At 43.6% G+C, this 18973-nt stretch overlaps 1 protein-coding gene across 1 annotated transcript in view; it reads left to right on the top strand.

Moving 5' to 3' along the window:
* Positions 1 to 18973, top strand: part of PIWIL2 (piwi like RNA-mediated gene silencing 2) — a 36308-nt gene that overhangs the window by 3368 nt on the left and 13967 nt on the right. Inside the window, exons 2-14 of the mRNA XM_042476466.1 lie at positions 5509 to 5600; positions 5917 to 6091; positions 7294 to 7372; positions 7495 to 7618; positions 9871 to 10050; positions 10493 to 10603; positions 10877 to 11009; positions 12707 to 12811; positions 13839 to 13921; positions 15055 to 15168; positions 15837 to 16025; positions 17117 to 17201; positions 18300 to 18389. Coding sequence (XP_042332400.1) covers positions 5921 to 6091; positions 7294 to 7372; positions 7495 to 7618; positions 9871 to 10050; positions 10493 to 10603; positions 10877 to 11009; positions 12707 to 12811; positions 13839 to 13921; positions 15055 to 15168; positions 15837 to 16025; positions 17117 to 17201; positions 18300 to 18389 — 1464 coding nt within the window. The 5' untranslated portion in view covers positions 5509 to 5600; positions 5917 to 5920. The remainder of the gene's footprint in view (positions 1 to 5508; positions 5601 to 5916; positions 6092 to 7293; positions 7373 to 7494; positions 7619 to 9870; positions 10051 to 10492; positions 10604 to 10876; positions 11010 to 12706; positions 12812 to 13838; positions 13922 to 15054; positions 15169 to 15836; positions 16026 to 17116; positions 17202 to 18299; positions 18390 to 18973) is intronic.

Consider the following 18973-nt stretch of genomic DNA (forward strand, 5'->3'; position numbering starts at 1 on the left):
ACGACAGCTATGGCTCAAAAATTGGCAGGTGGACGCTAGATCCAAACAAAACTTGGCCTTTACTCCCTTCTTAGGGACTAAATTGTTCGGCGAATCCCTCGAACCAGTGCTGATAGAGGGCAAGGACAAAAAGAAAACCTTGCCCTCGTCAAAAAAGAAAGACGACAAGAGACAGTTCAGGAACTGGTCTTCCTTTCGATCATCACGGTCCTTCTCCCCCTTTCAATCTCAGACCAGAGAGTCCAGATCCACCAAGCCCAGATGGGGTGGCAACAAGTTCAACAAGCGAAATCGCCCCCCCTTCTCCCCCAAGAAAGGAGGTGGCTCCAAATCCACCTCTAAAAATCAACAGTCATGACGGTGCCCCTCCAGTAGGAGGCCGACTCCAGGGATTCGCAGGGGTTTGGGAGGGATCCACGACGGACAAGTGGGTCCTCGACACCATCTGCAGGGGATACAAGATAGAGTTTCATCGCACTCCCCCCCAACACGTTCATACCCTCTCCCAAGTCCAGCGACCCCAACAAACATCGCCTCCTGCTGGAAGCCATCGATCGTCTACTCGCCATTCATGCCATCGAACCTGTGCCAGATGCTCAAAGAGGTCAAGGGTGCTACTCCACTTTCTTCCTGGTACCGAAGAAAAACGGAACTTGGAGGGCTATCCTGAACCTGTGAGCAGTCAACCGCTTTGTCCGAAAGAAAAAATTCAGGATGGAAACCCTAAAAACCGTTCTGAACAGCCTTCGCCACAAAGACTTTCTCTCTTCTCTAGACCTACAGGATGCCTATCTTCATATTCTGATTCACCCATCCTCCCGGTGTTTCCTACGCTTCAGATATGGCAGGCACCACTTCCAATACAGGGCCCTCCCCTTTGGGCTTTCTTCGGCGCCCAGAATATTCACCAAAGTCATGGTAGCCCTAGTCGCCCACTGGAGGACTCAACGTCTCCATGTTCACCCTTACCTGGACGACCTCCTGATCAGGGCCCCTTCAAGGACTCAAGCCATGCGGGACACCACCACCATACGCAAGTCCCTGGAAGACCACAGCTTCCTGATCAATCTGGAGAAGAGCTCCATTCACCCCAGTCAAACGATCATCCACCTAGGAGCCCTAATAGACACAAAGTCGGGGACGGTCCGCCTCCCCCCCGACCGGATCCTGTCCATCCGGAGGTCAACACAGCAGGTGCTACGATCATCTCGTACCAGCCTCCGGTTACTCGCTCACCTACAGGGTCTGATGATCGCAGCAATCGAGTGCCTACCTTGGGCGAGATTCCACGCCAGACCCCTCCAGTGGCTTCTTCTGCCACACCAAAAGGCCATTGCGCTGAAGAGCCACTGCAAGATATTAGTGCCCAACAGCGTTCGCCAGTCCCTCAGGTGGTGGATAGCCCAAACAGTCTTCAGAGGTTGACCCATTTGGACGGCCGAAAAAAGTCCAGATCACCACGGATGCCAGCCTTTGGGGCTGGGGGGCACACTGCGGACCACACCTGGCCCAGGGACGGTGGAGCCTGGAAGAACGATCACACAGCATCAATTGGCTAGAACTTCGAGCGGTCCGCCTAGCCCTCCAGTCCTTCGGCCAGTCAATCCGTCACAAGTCAGTCCTCGTGCGTACAGACAACATCACCGCCAAGGCACACATAAACCATCAAGGCAGCACAAGATCACGGTCTCTCATGACGGAAGCCCAGTCCCTGCTATCGTGGGCAGAGGCCAATGTTTTGTCCCTAGAGGCCGAACACCTGCAGGGGCAGCTCAACACCACAGCAGATTGGCTGAGTCGGACCGACATAGACCAGGGAGAGTGGAGCCTTCACCCGGAAGTCTTCCAGTCCATAGTAGAGACGATGGGCCTCCCGATCCTGGACCTGTTCGCGTCTCCTGCCAACGCCAAGACTCCCAGGTTCTTCTCAAGGTTCAAGACCCAGGGGGCAGAAAACTTTGACGCCCTAAACTGCAGCTGGCCAGAGGGCCTCCTATACGCCTTCCCTCCAGTTCCGCTACTGTCACGCCTTCTGTCCAAGATTCGAACGACGGAATCGGAGGTCATCCTCATAGCTCCAGCCTGGCCGAGACGTCCCTGGTTCTCGGAGATTCTCAGCCAGTCAATACAGAGTCTTCCCCTTCCAGCCAGACCAGACCTACTGGCCCAGGGTCAGATACATCACCCAGATCCCACCTGGCTTCAGCTTCACGCGTGGAAATTGAGAGGGACATGCTAACCAGCTACGGCTACTCCTCTGAGGTGATCGAGTCCATCCTGGCATCGAGGCGCCCATCCACCATGAAGATCTATGAGTACACCTTCAGGGCGTTTAAGAGATGGTGTAAGAGAAAAAAGAAGGACTTCATTCAAGTCTCTGTTGCTACAATACTCCAACGCTCATCCTTACAGCGCTCACATCGGCCCGCAGAGTATCAGAGATCAGGGCGCTGTCGGTGAGAAAAGAGCTCTGCATCATTAGACCTGATTCCGTTGTATTGAGGCCTGACCTGACCTTCATCCCCAAGGTTAATTCGATTTTCCACTCATCCCAGGACATCGTCTTGCCCACTTTCTGTCCTCGACCAACCGGTGAGTTAGACAGGGCCTGGCATTCCTTGGACGTGCGCAGAGCCATAAAAATATACCTCAAGAGGACTGCGACCTTCAGAAAGTCAGAATCACTTTTTGTCTCCTTCCAACCGCGATCCAAGGGCAAAAAGGTATCATCGTCGACGCTGTCAAGATGGATCAAGCTTTGCATCCTCGAATGCTACAAGGTCATGAACCTACCCCCGCCAGACGGCATCTTGGCACATTCCACCAGAAGTGCATCCACCTCGGCTGCTTTCTCCACTAACGCACCCCTGGCAGAGATCTGCCGAGCTGCCACCTGGAAAACTCCCTCCACGTTTGCCAGACACTACAAGCTCGACATATTCCAGTCGGCTGAGGCGGCCTTTGGCCGCAGGGTTCTTCAACAAGTAGTGCCCGACTCCACCAAGGCATCAGCAGGCCCCTCCCTGGTTGGGTCAGAGCTTTTGTAAATCCCAACATCAGGATGCTCGGCACCCTTCTCTGCTGGGAAATGGTACGTTAGTACTTACCTGAGAGACGTCCCTTTCCAGCAGAGAAGGTCCGGGCATCCTTCCCACCCTGTCTACCTGCAGACGCCTAAGGGTCAGGGTCGGGACACACTGTTTTCTCCTTCTTTCTCTCTCCTCTGAGCTTCAGGCCTCTGCCTTCTAGATGCCAAGTCTGGTCACCAAGGCATTTCAAGATTAACCAGTCGCTGGGCTGGTCACTGACTGAGGTCTCTGGGGGGTCGCTCCGCCCATGGAGGCGGGGCCGGGCCCCGGGCCTCTGTTTGAATTGTTCTGCCTCCAGGAGCCTTTGCAGGCGGAGCTACCCAACATCAGGATGCCCGGACCTTCTCTGCTGGAAAGGGACGTCTCTCAGGTAAGTACTAACGTACCATTTTGTGAGACATTGAGCCTTTTGTGTCAGAGAGCTCTGGTGCCACAATAAACTACAATTCCCATGATTCCCTAGCATTGAGCCAGGGCAGTTAAAGCGGTCTCAAACTGGGTCATTTCTGCCGTGTGTTTTGGACCTGCGCTGATGTTGTTGTGTGCAGTCAAGTCATTGGTGATCCAATTGTGGGGTTACTTTCCTTTCCTATCCCTATCTTCCTTTCTTCCCCTCTTTTCCTTCCTTATTCCTTTTTACCCTCCCTCCTTTCCCCTCCTATCCTCTCTACCTTCCTTATTGCTTCTCTTCTTTCCAAAGAAGCCTTCAAGTGGACTCTAGACGTTGAAAAAGGAGAGAAGAAGAAAAGAAAAGTGATCCATTCATTTTTAACATCCTTGCTTACCTTCTGTCCCCTTTTTCCTGCATTGCTCTTCCCATTTGCTCATGGACTGATCTTGGAATGAGTTGCTGTTTGTTCTTCCTATTGTAAGCAGGTACACACACACAGCAGCATTTTAACCTCCTACAAGAAGATTGGAATACCTCTATTTACAGGGCAGCTGCTTCCCCTGCGCTAGCAACAGTCTTAGACCCATCTTAGACAAATGTAAGACAGTGACATGGCCTTCGTCTTCCACATTTGCACTCCACTCCTTTTAGGTTGCCTTTCAGTCAGAGGAGGCTTCCTTTGGAAGACGCCTGTTATATCTTCTGGTTCTCACATAAGTGAGTTGCATCAATTATCCCATCCCTTAGCCAGGGAGCTTTGGTGTGTTGCATGCTAGGATGTTCCCACCTCCATCGCTGGAAAAGGGAACATTGGTTCTTACCTGTTAAAGGTAAAGGTAGTTTAAGACGCCAGTTCTGATGATTGAAAGATCGGCAGGTTGGCAGTTCGAGGCCTGGTTGCCGCATGATGAGGTGAGCTCTTATCACTAGTCCCAGGTTCTGCCAACCCAGGAATTTCAAAGCATTGAAATGTAAGTAGATAGATAGGGAGTCATGCTGGCCAAATGACCACCAGAGCAGACAACGCTGGCTTTTCGGCTTAATAACGGAGATGAGCACCAGACCCTACAGTCAGTTACGACTAGACATTCATGTCAAGGCACTACCTTTAACAGGTAAGGACCTATATTCCTTCTCCAGTGATGGAGGTGAGAACATCCTAGCATGGGATGTGCCAAAGCTCCCTGACTAAAGGATGAGAGAATGAATGTATATCACTTATGTGAGAGCTAGAAGATATAATACAGTGGTGCCTCGGGTTACGAAATTAATTCGTTCCGCGGCTAATTTCGTAACCCGAAAAACCTTCGTAACCCGAATTGCCATAGGCGCTAATGGGAAAAAAAGCCGCGGCTCTGCCGCGGCTCCATTTAAACAGCGCCAGAGTTTTTTCGTAACCCGAAAAAACCTTCGTAACCCGAAACAATAAATCCCTATGGGATTTATTCGTATCCCGAAAAATTCGTAACCTGGGTAATTCGTATCCCGAGGTACCACTGTATGCGTCTTCCAAAGGAAGCCTCTTAAGGCATTGGTAAATTTCAGCAACAGATCATTTGCAGCAAAGCGTGAGAAACGGGAGACCAGCCAATCCTTCCCAAACACGTTATCATCCTAGTAAAAGGTGGGAAAGAGTCTTCATCTAAAGCAGTGGTCGAACTGTGCCTTTAAGGGATTTTGGACTTCAGCTCCCAGAATCCCAGACGGTTGTCCAACAGGGCTGAGGCTTCTGGGAGCTGAAGTCCAAAATCTCTTAAAGGGCACAGTTTGGAGACCACTGATCTAAAGTAACATAAATAGGTTTACTTACATATCTTGTGCATAACTCATACACAGGCACAGCTTTATGATACAGATGAAATAAACATAAGTTCCACATGGCCCTAAGTAGAATCTATCCTTTCCCGTCTCAAGCTATATTGCATTTCTTAATGCAGGCATATTGTTGCAGCCCAGTACTGAAAGTCTGTGTTTCTCCTATCTTTCTTTGCCATCCTTCCAACGCTTACGCTGCTACCAAATTTCCAGCTTGACAGAGGACAAGGAGGGAAGGGGTGCTGGAGAGGCACCAAAAGACTTCGCATAAAGGATCTTCATTGCCCAAGGCTTTGTTAGCTGAGGTATGATAATTTCAAGCTGATATGCCTGCCCCAGGTAGTCACCATTGTATAGTTGGCCCTCCACATTTGTGGATTTGACTTTTGTGGATTTGATTATTTGTGGTTTGGAATAATATGCTCTCTCTAGGAATCTCTAGGTCCTCCAGCGCAACTCTGCCAGAAGTTGACCATAGAGTTGTGCTGGAGAGCATACAGAAAACACCTCTCAAGGCTTTTGTAGGTCCTCCAGCCTTGGGGATCATGTGTGGAAAAAGCTTATAAATTAAGTGAACTTATTTGTACATGGCTGTGAAAATGACTGCTTCCCTTCAATCAGTGCCATGCATCCCGCAAGAGCACCGTTCCGAGGGAGTGCGTCTTCCCACGTTCCCTGTGATGGAGGCCACACAGCTGAGAAACCGGCATACGCCAGAGGAAGGTCCTTCCTTTCAGCTGGGAGGATGCAAGCAGAATGGGAGATGGCACAGCCAGCACCAGGACGCGGGCAGCAGGTAAATGGGCAGCCTTTGCAACAACAATCCATGGCACACATGGCACTACTCCTTGTTCATTTGGTAGAGACTGTTTCTCAGGCCACTTTTGATTGGACGCTTCTACACTATAATTGAATATAGAAAGATTTGTTTTGAGTGAGTTGATATTTGCAGCTATTGCTCAAGGAACACTTATTATTCATGAAACAAAAGTAAATTGAAAGAATGGAAAACTCTGTGACCGTTATTTCCGTACTTTCCTTTTCTATAAATTGCCATTTTCATTTTTTAAAAACTTCTTATGGAGTATCTGGATACGTTGTTCACAGCTTCTATGGCATTTTGTGGAAATCTGCTGTATTTGTAGTATTTTTCTGCTGTTCTTAAGGTAAGCTTTAACTACATAACGCTTTTTTTAAATTATGAAATGATACTTCAGAGTAAAGAGAGCAGGGGAAAGGGGTAATGAAAGCCTCCCTGCATCCCAGAACAGAAACTAGCTTTGGGACCATTGTGAGACATTATTCAAGGAACATTTAAATGACTGATTATCAATAGGCCTCCAGCTAAGATAAAGAAGAAATAAAATAGAATCATAGAGTTGAAATGACAAAAGACTTTCAAGACAAATTGTCCGGGACCTTTGCTAAATGGGACCAATTTTTGAGTTGTCCCCTTAAGGAGTTGGGGTTATTGTCGCATGCCAAATCTGTTTCCACTCTGCTTCCTTACCCATCACCTTCAAGGGACCCTAATGTAAGAGCAGCCCAGATTTGCAACTTTTGTAACCATGTAACAGAATATAAAGTTTGCCTCTGTTAAAAAAAAAAACTGACCAGATTTTAAATCCTCGTTCAAACAGGAGGAAAGTATTTTTAGAATAGTTGGGATTTCTAATGGCATTTTGTGAATCAATTTGTGGTGTTTTCTTTAAAATTAAAATTAATAATTCTAAATGCGTCTAGAAATCTTTGGATGAACTTGGCGAGAAAACAGTTATCTGAAGTTTAGGAAATGAATTGCTTATGGAAGAAAACTTTTGATTGGGCAGAAAGTACAATCCTTTCACTAGATAGAAAAATACTTTGCAACTTTACAGAGCTGGAAAACATTACATTTTCTTCTTTTGCAAAATTCTCTTTCAGTTTTCCAGAATACGTTTCTCTCATTATCAATTGTGAAATAGTTTGGGTAATAACTTGTTATCTTTTCTACTTTAGGACCCCACCATTACTGCTCCGACCCTGTCCTCCATGTTCAGGGGACTTGGTTTTGAGACTTCCCCCAGGCCTCCTTTGGGTAAGTTAGTCCTGCCGTATGTAAACTTCTTTCTTATGCTGCAGTCATATTTCTCTTTGGGCATTATCTAAAGCTGCATGAAGAACTTACTTTCTCTGCCTTTTAAAAACCTTGTTGTTTAGGTCGAGGAATTATGGGCAACATGAACACCAAAGCGGTCTTAACAGCACAAGGTACACATGTACAGTTGGGAGCAGGTCCATCTGGAGACAGCAAGGTGGAGAGGGGACTTTTGGGCCGTGGCATGTGAGTGAACTGATTCTGTGGTGAACTAATGCACTGCTTTCCCACTTGGATCCCACACAAGGTTCTGAAAGGCTAGTCTAGACTGCCACTTGAGCCCTCGTGGTCTGTTCTTTTAAGCCATCTTATTATAATAATAATAATAATAATAATAATAATAATAATAATAATAATTTGTTTTATTTATATACCGCTATTCCAAAGATCATAGCTGTGAACAGCAAGTAAGCTAATTAGCAAGTAAGCTAATTTGCCCCCAACAGTCTGGGTCCTCATTTTAGCTCCCTCCTTGGAAGGATGCAAGCCTGAGTCGAGCTTGGGCCCTTTTGCTGGTCTTGAACTCGCAATCTTGTGGTTTTGAGTGAATGGCTGCAGTACAGGCATTTAACCACTGCGCCACCAGGGCTCCATTAATAATTGGTCATTCCAAGCTTTTGGAACCGTAGCAGAAAAAGACCTCCGGGAAGTTACTGCCAATTTGGTCTTTTTTGGTTGTAAAAGATTTTTCCCGGAGGAACGGAGTATATGAGAAGGATTATATGGGAGGAGGCGTTCCTTCAAGTAGACTGGACCCAGGCCATGTAGGGCTTTGTAGGTAATAACCAACACCTTGTACTGACCCCGGAAGCTAATAGGCAGCCAGTGCAATGACTTTAGAATAGGCGTAATTCGGTCAAACCTAGATTTTCCAGTGACCAGTCTGGCTGCCATGTTTTGTATCAGTTGAAGCTTCTGGACATGGCACAAGGGTTGCCCCATGTACATCGCATTACAGAAATCGAGACGAGAGGTTACCAGGGCATGTACAACTGTTTCTAGGTCCCGCTGCTCCTGGTAGGGGTGCAACTGGCATATCAACCGAAGCTGATAGCAGGCGCTCCTGGCTGTTGCGTCAGTCTGAGAGGACAGATGAAGTGACGAATCCAGGAGCACCCCGAAGCTGTGGACGCAGTCCTTCAGGGGAAATTTGACCCCCATCTAGGACTGGCGAACATATCTCCATACCCAGGTTGGGGTTACCTATCATGAGTACCTCCGTTTTGTTTGGATTCAACTGAAGTGTATTTTCCCTCACTCAATCCATTACCAACCTCAGGCAGTCATTCAGAGGAGAGATGCCTTCCTTGGTCACTGAAACAGTCCGAGACATAGAGAAATAGATTTAGGTGTCATCAAGAATTTTGTTGCCTTTGCCCTGGTAAGAGTTCCAGAGCTGGCAGCGCTCTCCACAGCTACATCCTCTGTAGATATGGTACAAGCTGTTTTCCCCTGTGGCTAGATTCAGGATTTCTGCCCAAGAGAAACTTCCACATCTCTCATCTCATTCTGCCTTCTTTCTGTCCACACCTTACCCATGTCCATGGCATAGACTTAATGTCCAAAGAGCACTGACAGTTTTTATCAGACTAAGCAGATTCTTAAGAAGATCTGAAACCACCTTTGTGCCCTTCCTTTGCACATCTGAAGGAAAGAAGGCATCTCTCTCTGCTTTAACCAAGTGGCTAAAGCTTATATTTATATGACATATAAATCCCCGGGTTTTCCCAAACCCCAGGAGTAACTGCTCACTACTGTATTTGCAGCAACTACTTCACCCCTGCCTCTCTAGAGATTTGGCAAGCTAGTGTCTAGGCCACCTTTACCAAGTGCTAGAAGATAAACAAATATGCTTCTGTAAGAGCTTGCATTTGGCAAGGTGTCCTCCAACAGGTGGGACCCACTTAAACCATTGCCACCCCCCTCAATTTCTCTGAGCTTTAGTAAATCCCATTCATTACTACTTCTCCACTGACAGAATGGTACATTGGGACATACTATGTGGGTCCATTCATACCCATAGAGGAGACATCAAGAATATACTTTATATAGCACATATGGAACAGCTGTGTATGACAAACTAGGGTGAGACTCTGTACTGCATTTGAAGAAGTTGGTTTAGATCCCTGAAAGCTTTTGTTAAAATAAAAAGCATTTAATCTTTAAGGTGCTTCCATATCCCCTTTTAACTTCCACTCCCTTCTTCCTTTTTAGGATGAGAAAAATCCAAAAGGTATATAGTTATCTTTATTATTGCTGGGAATTGGAATGTGAATTATTTTCATTAAAACAATGTACTGCATAGGAAAAAGTTACTGTCAGAAGTTACTTAGGGTCTGAGCTTTGCTTTAAAAGCTACTTCCTATGCCATGAAGAAATTGTTACGGAAAAGAGATTTTCTGTTTGATTCACATGTGACTTCGTTAAATTATATTCAGAGTTCCTTCTCGTAAAGAAGGTGAAATGGCTTTCCCGGGACTTGGAAGAGCAGTTATGGGCCGTGGCAAAATCCGGGCAGATATTTCTTCCTCTGTGTCAGAAGTTGTGCAGTCAGCAGCATTGGAACAGCCCAATCCAGAAATTCCTTCAGCAGTTTTCAATGAGCATTTGGAGAAAAGGTATGTGAGAGCGGATGACTTTTAAGGATTCATGATTCTTCATTTCAGTAGATTTTTTGTCTTTGATATCAGGGTATTGATAGTAGAAATGTATATTCAAGGGCTTTATAAGCCACTTTTTTGAGGCTGTGCCTTTCCAAAAGCAATGATAAATACAGGAATAGTAAAATACAAGAAAATAATATCTGCAGCACAAAAGGAAAAAAGCTGGTAGAAGCCATTGTTCTTTAGTTTATGAGCCATTTGCAGATTGGTCAGAAGAAGCCTTCAATCACTGTTCTACTTGGAGGGCATTCAGAAGCAGAGGAGCTGCAATTGAGAAGGCTAGATTACTTCTACATAAATATTCATAGGATTGGGCTGCATGGTTGATTTATTACTGTGTCTGTCTCTTGAATTAAGTCTTGGAAAATTATTTCAAGAATGCTTTTATCCCTTTCAGGGAACCCTTACTGAAGCAAGGCACAAAAGGAATAACAGTTCCATTGGCACTGAACGTAATTAAAATCCACTGTCAAAATGATGCTGTGTATCAATATCATGTGACATTCAGGTAGTAGTGCTTGGGTTTTACATTCTCAGCTGTTGCTAGGTTCCATTTTAAAGATTTGGGGGGGAGGGGTAGTGGGTTTAATAGCTAAGATAGGCATAACCAATTAGTGTCTCTTTTTAACATGCATACTAAGTTACTGATCTAAATTTCATTGCTCGTCCCCAGTAGGGTACACCCAAGTGAATGAGTGGTATATACACAAGTGTTAACTTACAAAGTACTTTGCTGGTACTATATAACCATTTATTTTTGTACTTTTATATTGTTTCCCAGCCCTAATGTGGAATGCAAGAATATGCGGTTTGGGATGATGAAGGAACATAAGTCTGTAACAGGAGACGTTACTGCATTTGATGGTTCTATTCTCTACTTACCTGTTAAGTTGCCTCAGGTAAAGCTTGATAAAGCTACTGGAGAATTTTTTAAAACAACAGAGCAAACAGACCAGAAGTAAGCGTCGCGTTGGGAGTGGCGTTTAAGAGTGGCATTTAGACGCTGCATGGTCTGATGATGCCTCCATGCTGCCGGGAAGCTGCACAGCTGACTGCATTTGCAGCAGCTTTACAGCATTTCGGCAGCGCAGCATTTTACCGCTTCTTTTTGGGCCAGAAAAATGCTGGATGGGGGCCGCGTTATGCGATTCTTTAGGTCTGTTTTGGCCCAGAGTTTATTGAAATGTTGTGTTTTAGTCCATCCTTACCCATCTGAATCTCCATTTATGATTTTGCTGTATAGAGTTATGGTACACAAGAAACCTGTTTTTGGGTGGAGTGTCTCATGTAATTTTTTACAATGTAGAAATGAGAAAATTATGCAGGTATCGCTTAGTGTAGTCTGTCAAGTTGCTAAGAGTCGTAAGACTGCTAAAGAAAAGTTAATATGCTGTAACAGTTATAATAACTAACAATATAGCCAGGTTTCCAAACAGCTAAATAAATAGTTATAATGGGCTGTTATTTACTGAAGACATTTCTGGTTCAGGTATATTTGATGCATCCCTGAATGGGTAGCAGAGCTCAAGACCAGATCACCAACTCTTTATTGTGAAGAGTCAGTGACATTCCATTGTGCAAGGTCTCTGCAAACATTAGAAATAATTCATCTTAAGAAGACAAGCTGTTGTTTTTAGAGTCGTATATGCAAAAGAAGACAGTTTCCATATTGAAAGCAAGATGTACCAGGACTAAAATTGAACCATTGCCTTGTATTTGTTCAGTGTTCTTGAACTTACCTTTCCCTGCTTGTAGGACAGCATGGAAATAATGATTGAAGGAAGAGACAAAAGAAAAGCAAGAGAAGGGTTGAGATTGAAATGTATCACATTATGCTGAAAAATAAAATAATCTTTTGCTGAAAATAACTTTCAGTAGGCTCCTCGGATCAAACATTGACCAGAGTGGAAATCAGGAAGAAGACTAGGAAGGGAAAGGCAGCCAAAAGAACTAGATAAGATCCTAAAGTATAAAGATACACAAATGAGCACAAAAGTTAGCCTTGTCCAAGCCATTAATTCCCATCACCATGTACAATTGTGAGAGCTGGACAGTAAAGAAATCCAATAGAAGAAAATCAACTCATTTGTGAGAAGAGTACCAAGGATACCCTGGACAGCTAAAAGACACATAAATGAATCATTGAACAGAGTAAACCTGAACGTTCCCTGGGAGCCCAGATGACGAAACTAAAACTGTCGTACTTCGGCCACATCATGAGAAGGCCTGACTCACGAGAAAGGCGATAATGCTAGGGAAGATAGATGGCAGTAGAAAGAGAGGAAAACCTATGCCAGATTGATGGACTCAATCAGAGAACAACAGGTCTTGAATCAGACTTCAGCAAGTAGTGGAGAATAGGGGGCTTGGATGCATCTCATCCATAGGTTGTCATGAACAAGGCCAACTCAAGGGAGTTAACACAACAACATCAACACAGATGCTGGGAGTGAGGAGAATGGGTGGTCTTTTTCTGTGTTCATTTGTCTTCCCTTATAAGAAACTTCCTTGTTTTGGTTTTCTGTCATACAGGATTGAGGCCAGAAGATGGGTTGAGTGTTTGTGCTGTGTGATAAAATTTGTTTTCTTTTTGTTAGACTGTCGATCGAAGTGTCAAAGAAGGACAGATGGAGTGGAGGTTACTGTAAGATCAGATGACAAAATCCTAGAACCTAGCTCAGACTTGTGCATTCCATTTTATAACGTTGTTTTAAGAAGTAAGTGGTAGACCTAGAATTTTCTCCTCTTTTAGAAATATTTTTTAAAAAAATACAAGATTTGTAACACAAAGATATAATTATATATATATATATATATATATATATGATTGCATTTGTTTGATTGATTGAAATGATTGAAATTTTATTATATACCGCCGTTCCTATGATCATGGCGGTTACAAAACAAAATGAAAATACAATACAGTACAGATCCAGATTCTCCCCCTGGAGAAAACCCGCTCCGGCGGCAAGGAAGAGTCTCTCTGGGCCGCTCCTGCCCAGTGGAAAGCAGGGCGGCGGGCAGTTAGGGAGGGAGGAGCCCTCTTTCTTCAGGCCAGCCCTGATGGTACTGGGCCAGCCTTCTCTCTCCCTCAAGGCCGAACGATGAACAGTAGGGAGGGAGGGAGCCCTGTTCAGGCAGCCCCTGATGGTAGGGCCAGCCTTCTCTCTCCTCAGAGCCCGAACGATGACAGTTGGGGAGGGAGGAGCCTCTGTCTCAGGCCAGCCCCTGATGGTACGGCCAGCCTTCTCTCTCCCCTCAGAGGCCGAACGATGACAGTTAGGGAGGGAGGAGCCTCTTCTCAGGCCAGCCCTGATGGTACTGGGCCAGCCTTCTCTCCCTCAGAGGCCGAACGATGACAGTTAGGGAGGAGGAGCCTGTCTCAGGCCAGCCCCTGATGGTACTGGGCAGCCTTCTCTCTCCCTCAGAGGCCGAACGATGACAGTTAGGGAGGGAGGAGCCTCCTTCTTTCAGGCCAGCCCCTGATGGAACTGGGCCAGCATTTGTAACTTTTGATGATATAAATTGAAGTTGTTTTTCTGCATAATACAAAAGGACAGGAATATATTACTTGAGAGGTTGAACATCGTAAATTTGCAAGATCAGGATGCCAGTTTGGGGAAATCTTTTCCGGTCAAGCAGAGAAATATAATTTGAGGTTCCTAATCTAATGTACTGTTGAAGGACATTAGGGGGAAAGTGTTGCTGTTTAAAGTGCCTTAACTGTCTTGAGTTTCTGTTCTAGGGTTATGAGAATTTTAGATATGAAGCTGGTTGGAAGGAATTTCTTTGACCCAACAAGTGCAACTATACTACAGCAGTATAGGTTGGTATTTGCCTTTGTGTCTTCCTTCGTTTGTAACCAGACATCCCAACATTTCAATAAATCATTATTGTTCCTCAACATGCCTGACTCATCTCAATTTCTGATTTTACTTAGAGAATCTCTGACATTAACTCTAGAATTGAAGGAGATACACCTTGCTGCTGCTTTTAGTTTTTCAGTTCATGTTTCACTGCCCATCACAGTCTCTGTTACAAACTTACATTGATTTCACATAGGAGAAAAATGCATACTTTGTGAAGCCTGTATATGATTGCATTATTATTTTTGCTGTGCTTTTGATGTACAGATACCCCTGGGTTTCAATAAAATTGACACAGAAAAAATATTTGCTATTTTGCACATATGCATCAGTAATATGGAGAAGATATAGCATAATTCTATATTTTCTTGTGTAGTGTAGTGGTTTGAGTATTGGACTACAACTCTGGAGACCAGGATACAATTCCCTGTTTGGGCATAGAAATCCATTGGGTCACCTTGGGCAAGTCACACACTCTCAGCCTCAGAGGAAGGCAAAGGCAAACCTCCTCTGAACATATCCTGCCAAGGAAACCTCATAATAGGTTCACTTTAGGATCACCATAAGTCAGAAACAACTTGAAGGCCGCAGCAATAACAAGAATAGTATCTAAGCAATAAGGAGACTGTCTACAAGAGCATTCTGTTCTTCAGTATCTTATTTCGGACACCTTCCTTTTTTGAGGGTAAAGCTTTCCTGTGAAAGCTTCCTCTGAGATGGATAGTTGGATATTGGATTTCAACTGAGATTTTATTCTTCAGATGTTTTAGCTGCTTCAAGCATAGATTTGGATGGCTGGTCCCAAACGTCCAGGAATTTCAGAATAATTTTATCCTGGGAATGATGTTCTGATTAAGTATTTGTAATAGCAGAAATATTGTTAGTTATTTAAATTCATGTATGTTTAATACATTTCAAAGAAACTCAGTGAATAGTTAAAAGCTGGCTTCGGTAAACATTATAATTGTAAATGTAAACATCTTGGCATTCTGTACATTGACTGCATCTTCAGACAATACAAGAGTTGATAGCATCGCTTCCGAGGAACCTGGAAAATACTGTTTCCTGCAACATATTATTTTCCTCCACATAGGTTGCAAATATGGCCTGGCTACTCAACTGGTATCCGGAGGACAGATGGAGGGTTGTTTCTGTTGGCAGATGTCGTTCACAAGGTTATTAGGAATGATTCTGTCCTGGATTTGATGTGAGTAAGAAGTTCTGGGGAGTATTTTCAGTAGACTTGGGAAGTATTGCAGAAAGTATATAAAGAGGAAACCGAGAACTGGCCTTTTTACAGTAAAACAAAACCAGTTCCAATGACCTTCTGCTACTGCTCTGTTCAGATTTCTCCCACTGGAGCAGAATTTCTCTGCCAGTGCTCCTTGAGACGTTTCTAGGGATTGAGTGGCAGGTTGTGGCTTGAAATAATAAACCTTTTTTGAACTATAGATATAATGATATTTATGCAGGAGTTCTTGAGACCTAAAAATCATTTCAAGGATTCTTGCAGGATAAAAAGGTTGAGATAGGTTGTGCTAGCAGAGCTGGATCCATGTGGTGAAACCTCTTTTGAATTACTCTTGGAAATAAGACATTTCCTCTGTATAATGGATAGTACTGAATTAATACTAAGATAATGTCTCGTAGATTACTTAGTAATACAGGGATACACAACATGTGTGCCCCAAAGGCCTTAAAAGCAGAGAGCTAGCTGCAAATGAGGTTGAGAAAGAGTAGCATGCATCAGGCTATCTGGTGAGTTTGAAGTAAAAGTTGAACTAGAAGTACTTGCAGTTCTGTTGTTTACCCACAAAAGCAGATCAGTTTTTAATGTATGAGATCAAAGTGCTTTTTCTCTTTGTTTTCCCAAAGGCATGCAATTTACCAACAGAGTCAAGAGAACTTCCAAGATGAGTGTACAAAGCAACTAATTGGCAACATTATAATAACCCGCTACAACAATAACACTTACCGTATCGATGATATTGACTGGAACAAGACACCAAAGGACAGCTTTACCATGTCTGATGGGAAAGAGATCACCTTCTTAGAATATTACAGGTGAGATGCACTCCTCAGCACTTGTTGAAGTATTAAGATAGTGGCATAAAGCTCACATTTAATGAGAGAACATTTGTACATTCATCTTGTTTAGATAGGGGAAGACAAAGGGTTGCCTGTGTGCCACATGTAGTCCTCAAATCATTTATCTGACAGCCCTCAGTGCTCCCTCAAAATTTGACATTGTGGTTTGCCACAGACATTCTGAAACTGCCAAATGCAGTGAAGTGAGTGGAAAAATAAGTAAATGGCTATGGTATTGATATCCCTTTGACCGTATTACATTCAGTTGTTAGAGTCTCAGTAAGGATCACATCAGTATTATAATAAAGCCAGTTGAAATAAATTTTAGGTTGAATTATATATAAATAAAAATTAGTCAACTATTAGTGAGAGATTTTATTTGTGAATAAGTAGATTAATCCTTTTTAAAAATACTAATTTAATCAGTTAGTACTTTTTAAATACAAGTTAATCATGTACAAGGGATTTTATTGGTTAATCATAAATGGGAGGCTTTCATTTGTAAATTACATGTAAATATATAAACAATAGAAAAGTAGTCCATGGATTTTTTTCCCATTAAAAAGTCTGCTTACTGTCACTATTCATCCTTAGGCCATATTCCATAGAGAGCCAGACTGGCATAGTGGTTTGAACGTTGGACTATGAGACTGGAGATCAGGGTTCAGTTCCCCGCTCAAGCATAAAAACCCATTGGGTGTGCCCTTGGGCAAGTCATATTCTTTCACCCACAGATGATGGCAATGGCAAACCCTCTCTGAAGAAGCCTGCCAAGAGAACTCTATGATAAGTTCCACTTAGGGTTGCCATAAGTGAAAAATTACTTGGAGGCACACAAAAACAGCAACATATTCCTTAAGCTGCAATAATAGACCCTTAAGTCACCCAACCTTAAACAGTTACTGAACCTGAAAAGGGGCACCAACCCCATGGAATTTGCCTGCCCTGATTAAAAATGTTACTTTGATGTGGCTTAATAGAGATTTTTTTTATTAGTCTTTTATCCTTCCCATTTGTATTTCAAATGAATTTGTTACTCTAGGATTCATATGACATTCCTTTTCTAGTAAAAACTATGGGATTACGATCAGGGAGGTTGACCAGCCACTGCTAATTCACAGACCCAATGAAAGAAAAAATCCTCCCGGGAAGGTAAGCAGGTTGATATTCCATGTGGAACTAGATAGTTATATTAACCAGAATTCAAGCACAAATAGAAAACTGATGGCCTTAAATAACAAAGCTGTCCATTCAGTTTGCATAGGAGAATCATGTAGCTCTTGGTTGTAGGCAGGGCAAGGCAACCTGTAGGCTAAGGATCACATGGACCCTTCCGGCCACTTTCATACTAATGGTGTGTTTGTTTGGGGGGGGGGGCTCAGTGAGAGCCAGGGCAGCTGGAAAATGCTGAGATGGGTGGGAGGCCCTTTATAATGATAGTTTCAGATGTCAGAAAATTGCATTGGAAGCCAAAATGAGTGAACTGATGGAGGTTGTGGAGAAGCCCTCTGCAATTGATCAATTCGTACCTCTGGTAATTGTCTAGTCCTTACTTGCTGGGCAAGGAAGAGGCAAGCAAGAAAATGACTGAGGGAAGGAGGTGAAACAAAAAGAAGCTTGGCAGGGAGGAGGAAAAGTGAAAATCACACCTCTGCTCAGGAGAGATAATAAAGTTTTATCATCCCTAATGGATTAACTCATCTGCTCTGCAGCTATATTGTGTAATTTCTAACTTAGAAATGGGGAAGGTTACTGCTGTTGGAAATACAAAAGAATATTCCTATCTCCATGAACAGAAAAATACCTTTTCTGTACTTTTCATCAGAGAGACCACTAGACTGACCCTGCTGAAACTGAGCAGAGCAGTGGAGGACAGGGAGTCTTGGCAATGATGTCTCATCCACAGGGTTGCTATGAGTAGAGGCCGACTCAAGGGCAATTAATAACAAGAACATTCAATTCCAGAAGCCACAGCTGACATTAAATTTAACTGGCTGTCAGGGTGGAGTTGAATCAGACAATTAATAGGACATGGCCATCAGATCCATTGGAAACTGAAACAAGGAAATGCATGTTAAGTTCTGCTCCTAGTGCTGCTCTCGGCAGTTCTTCCCCCCACCATTCCTGCCTAATTGTGCTAGAACACAATTAGGAGGGACATCTCAACTCCAATTTCAATAATAGTGAAACTTTATTTATTATGTGCACTTACCCATGCATGCTGATGGTTTTTGGTTAAATTTCCTGCAGTTGCAAAGGGGTGAAATCCTACTGCTTCCAGAACTCTCATTCTTGACTGGAATTCCCGAGAAGATGAAAAAAGACTTCAGAGTCATGAAGGTGCCTTGAGCTCATTTTCTATAGTGTGCAGAATTGGAGTTTTGTTGTAAAACTTCTAACTTCTTACTTCAAAAGTTAGCCTGAAGTCAAATTATAGAAATATAGTGGGTCCTTGGTATCCTCTGGACTTTGGTTCCAGAACCCCCCATGGATACAAAATCTGTGGATATTCAAGTCCTATTAAATACAATGGTTTCCCATATACAAAATGGCAAAATTAAAGTTTGCTTTTTTGAACTTATGCTTTTTTAAAAATATTTTTGAGCCGTCGATGCTTGAATCCATGGATAAAGAATCCATGGATACAAAGGTCCAGCTGTAGTTTGATTTTGTTTGATGTCCGTAAACATGTTACTCAGGAGGTGTTCTTCAGAATCACCATTCCTCAAGTCAGTTTTCTGTAGAAAAGATTCCTTTATTTCTTGAGCAGAGATGTTTACCTCTAAAAAGCTGGCAGCAGATTTTTGATTTGGCTGAGACTAACCTAAAATTGTACATTCCTTATCCATCATGGAGTTCCCATGGTCACCCTTCTCCAAACGTCTGGTTCTTCCGTTTCCCATGTCTATATGGTTCTAACTGAA

Source organism: Sceloporus undulatus, chromosome 6 (genome assembly GCF_019175285.1).
Source record: "Sceloporus undulatus isolate JIND9_A2432 ecotype Alabama chromosome 6, SceUnd_v1.1, whole genome shotgun sequence".
NCBI lineage: Eukaryota > Metazoa > Chordata > Lepidosauria > Squamata > Phrynosomatidae > Sceloporus > Sceloporus undulatus.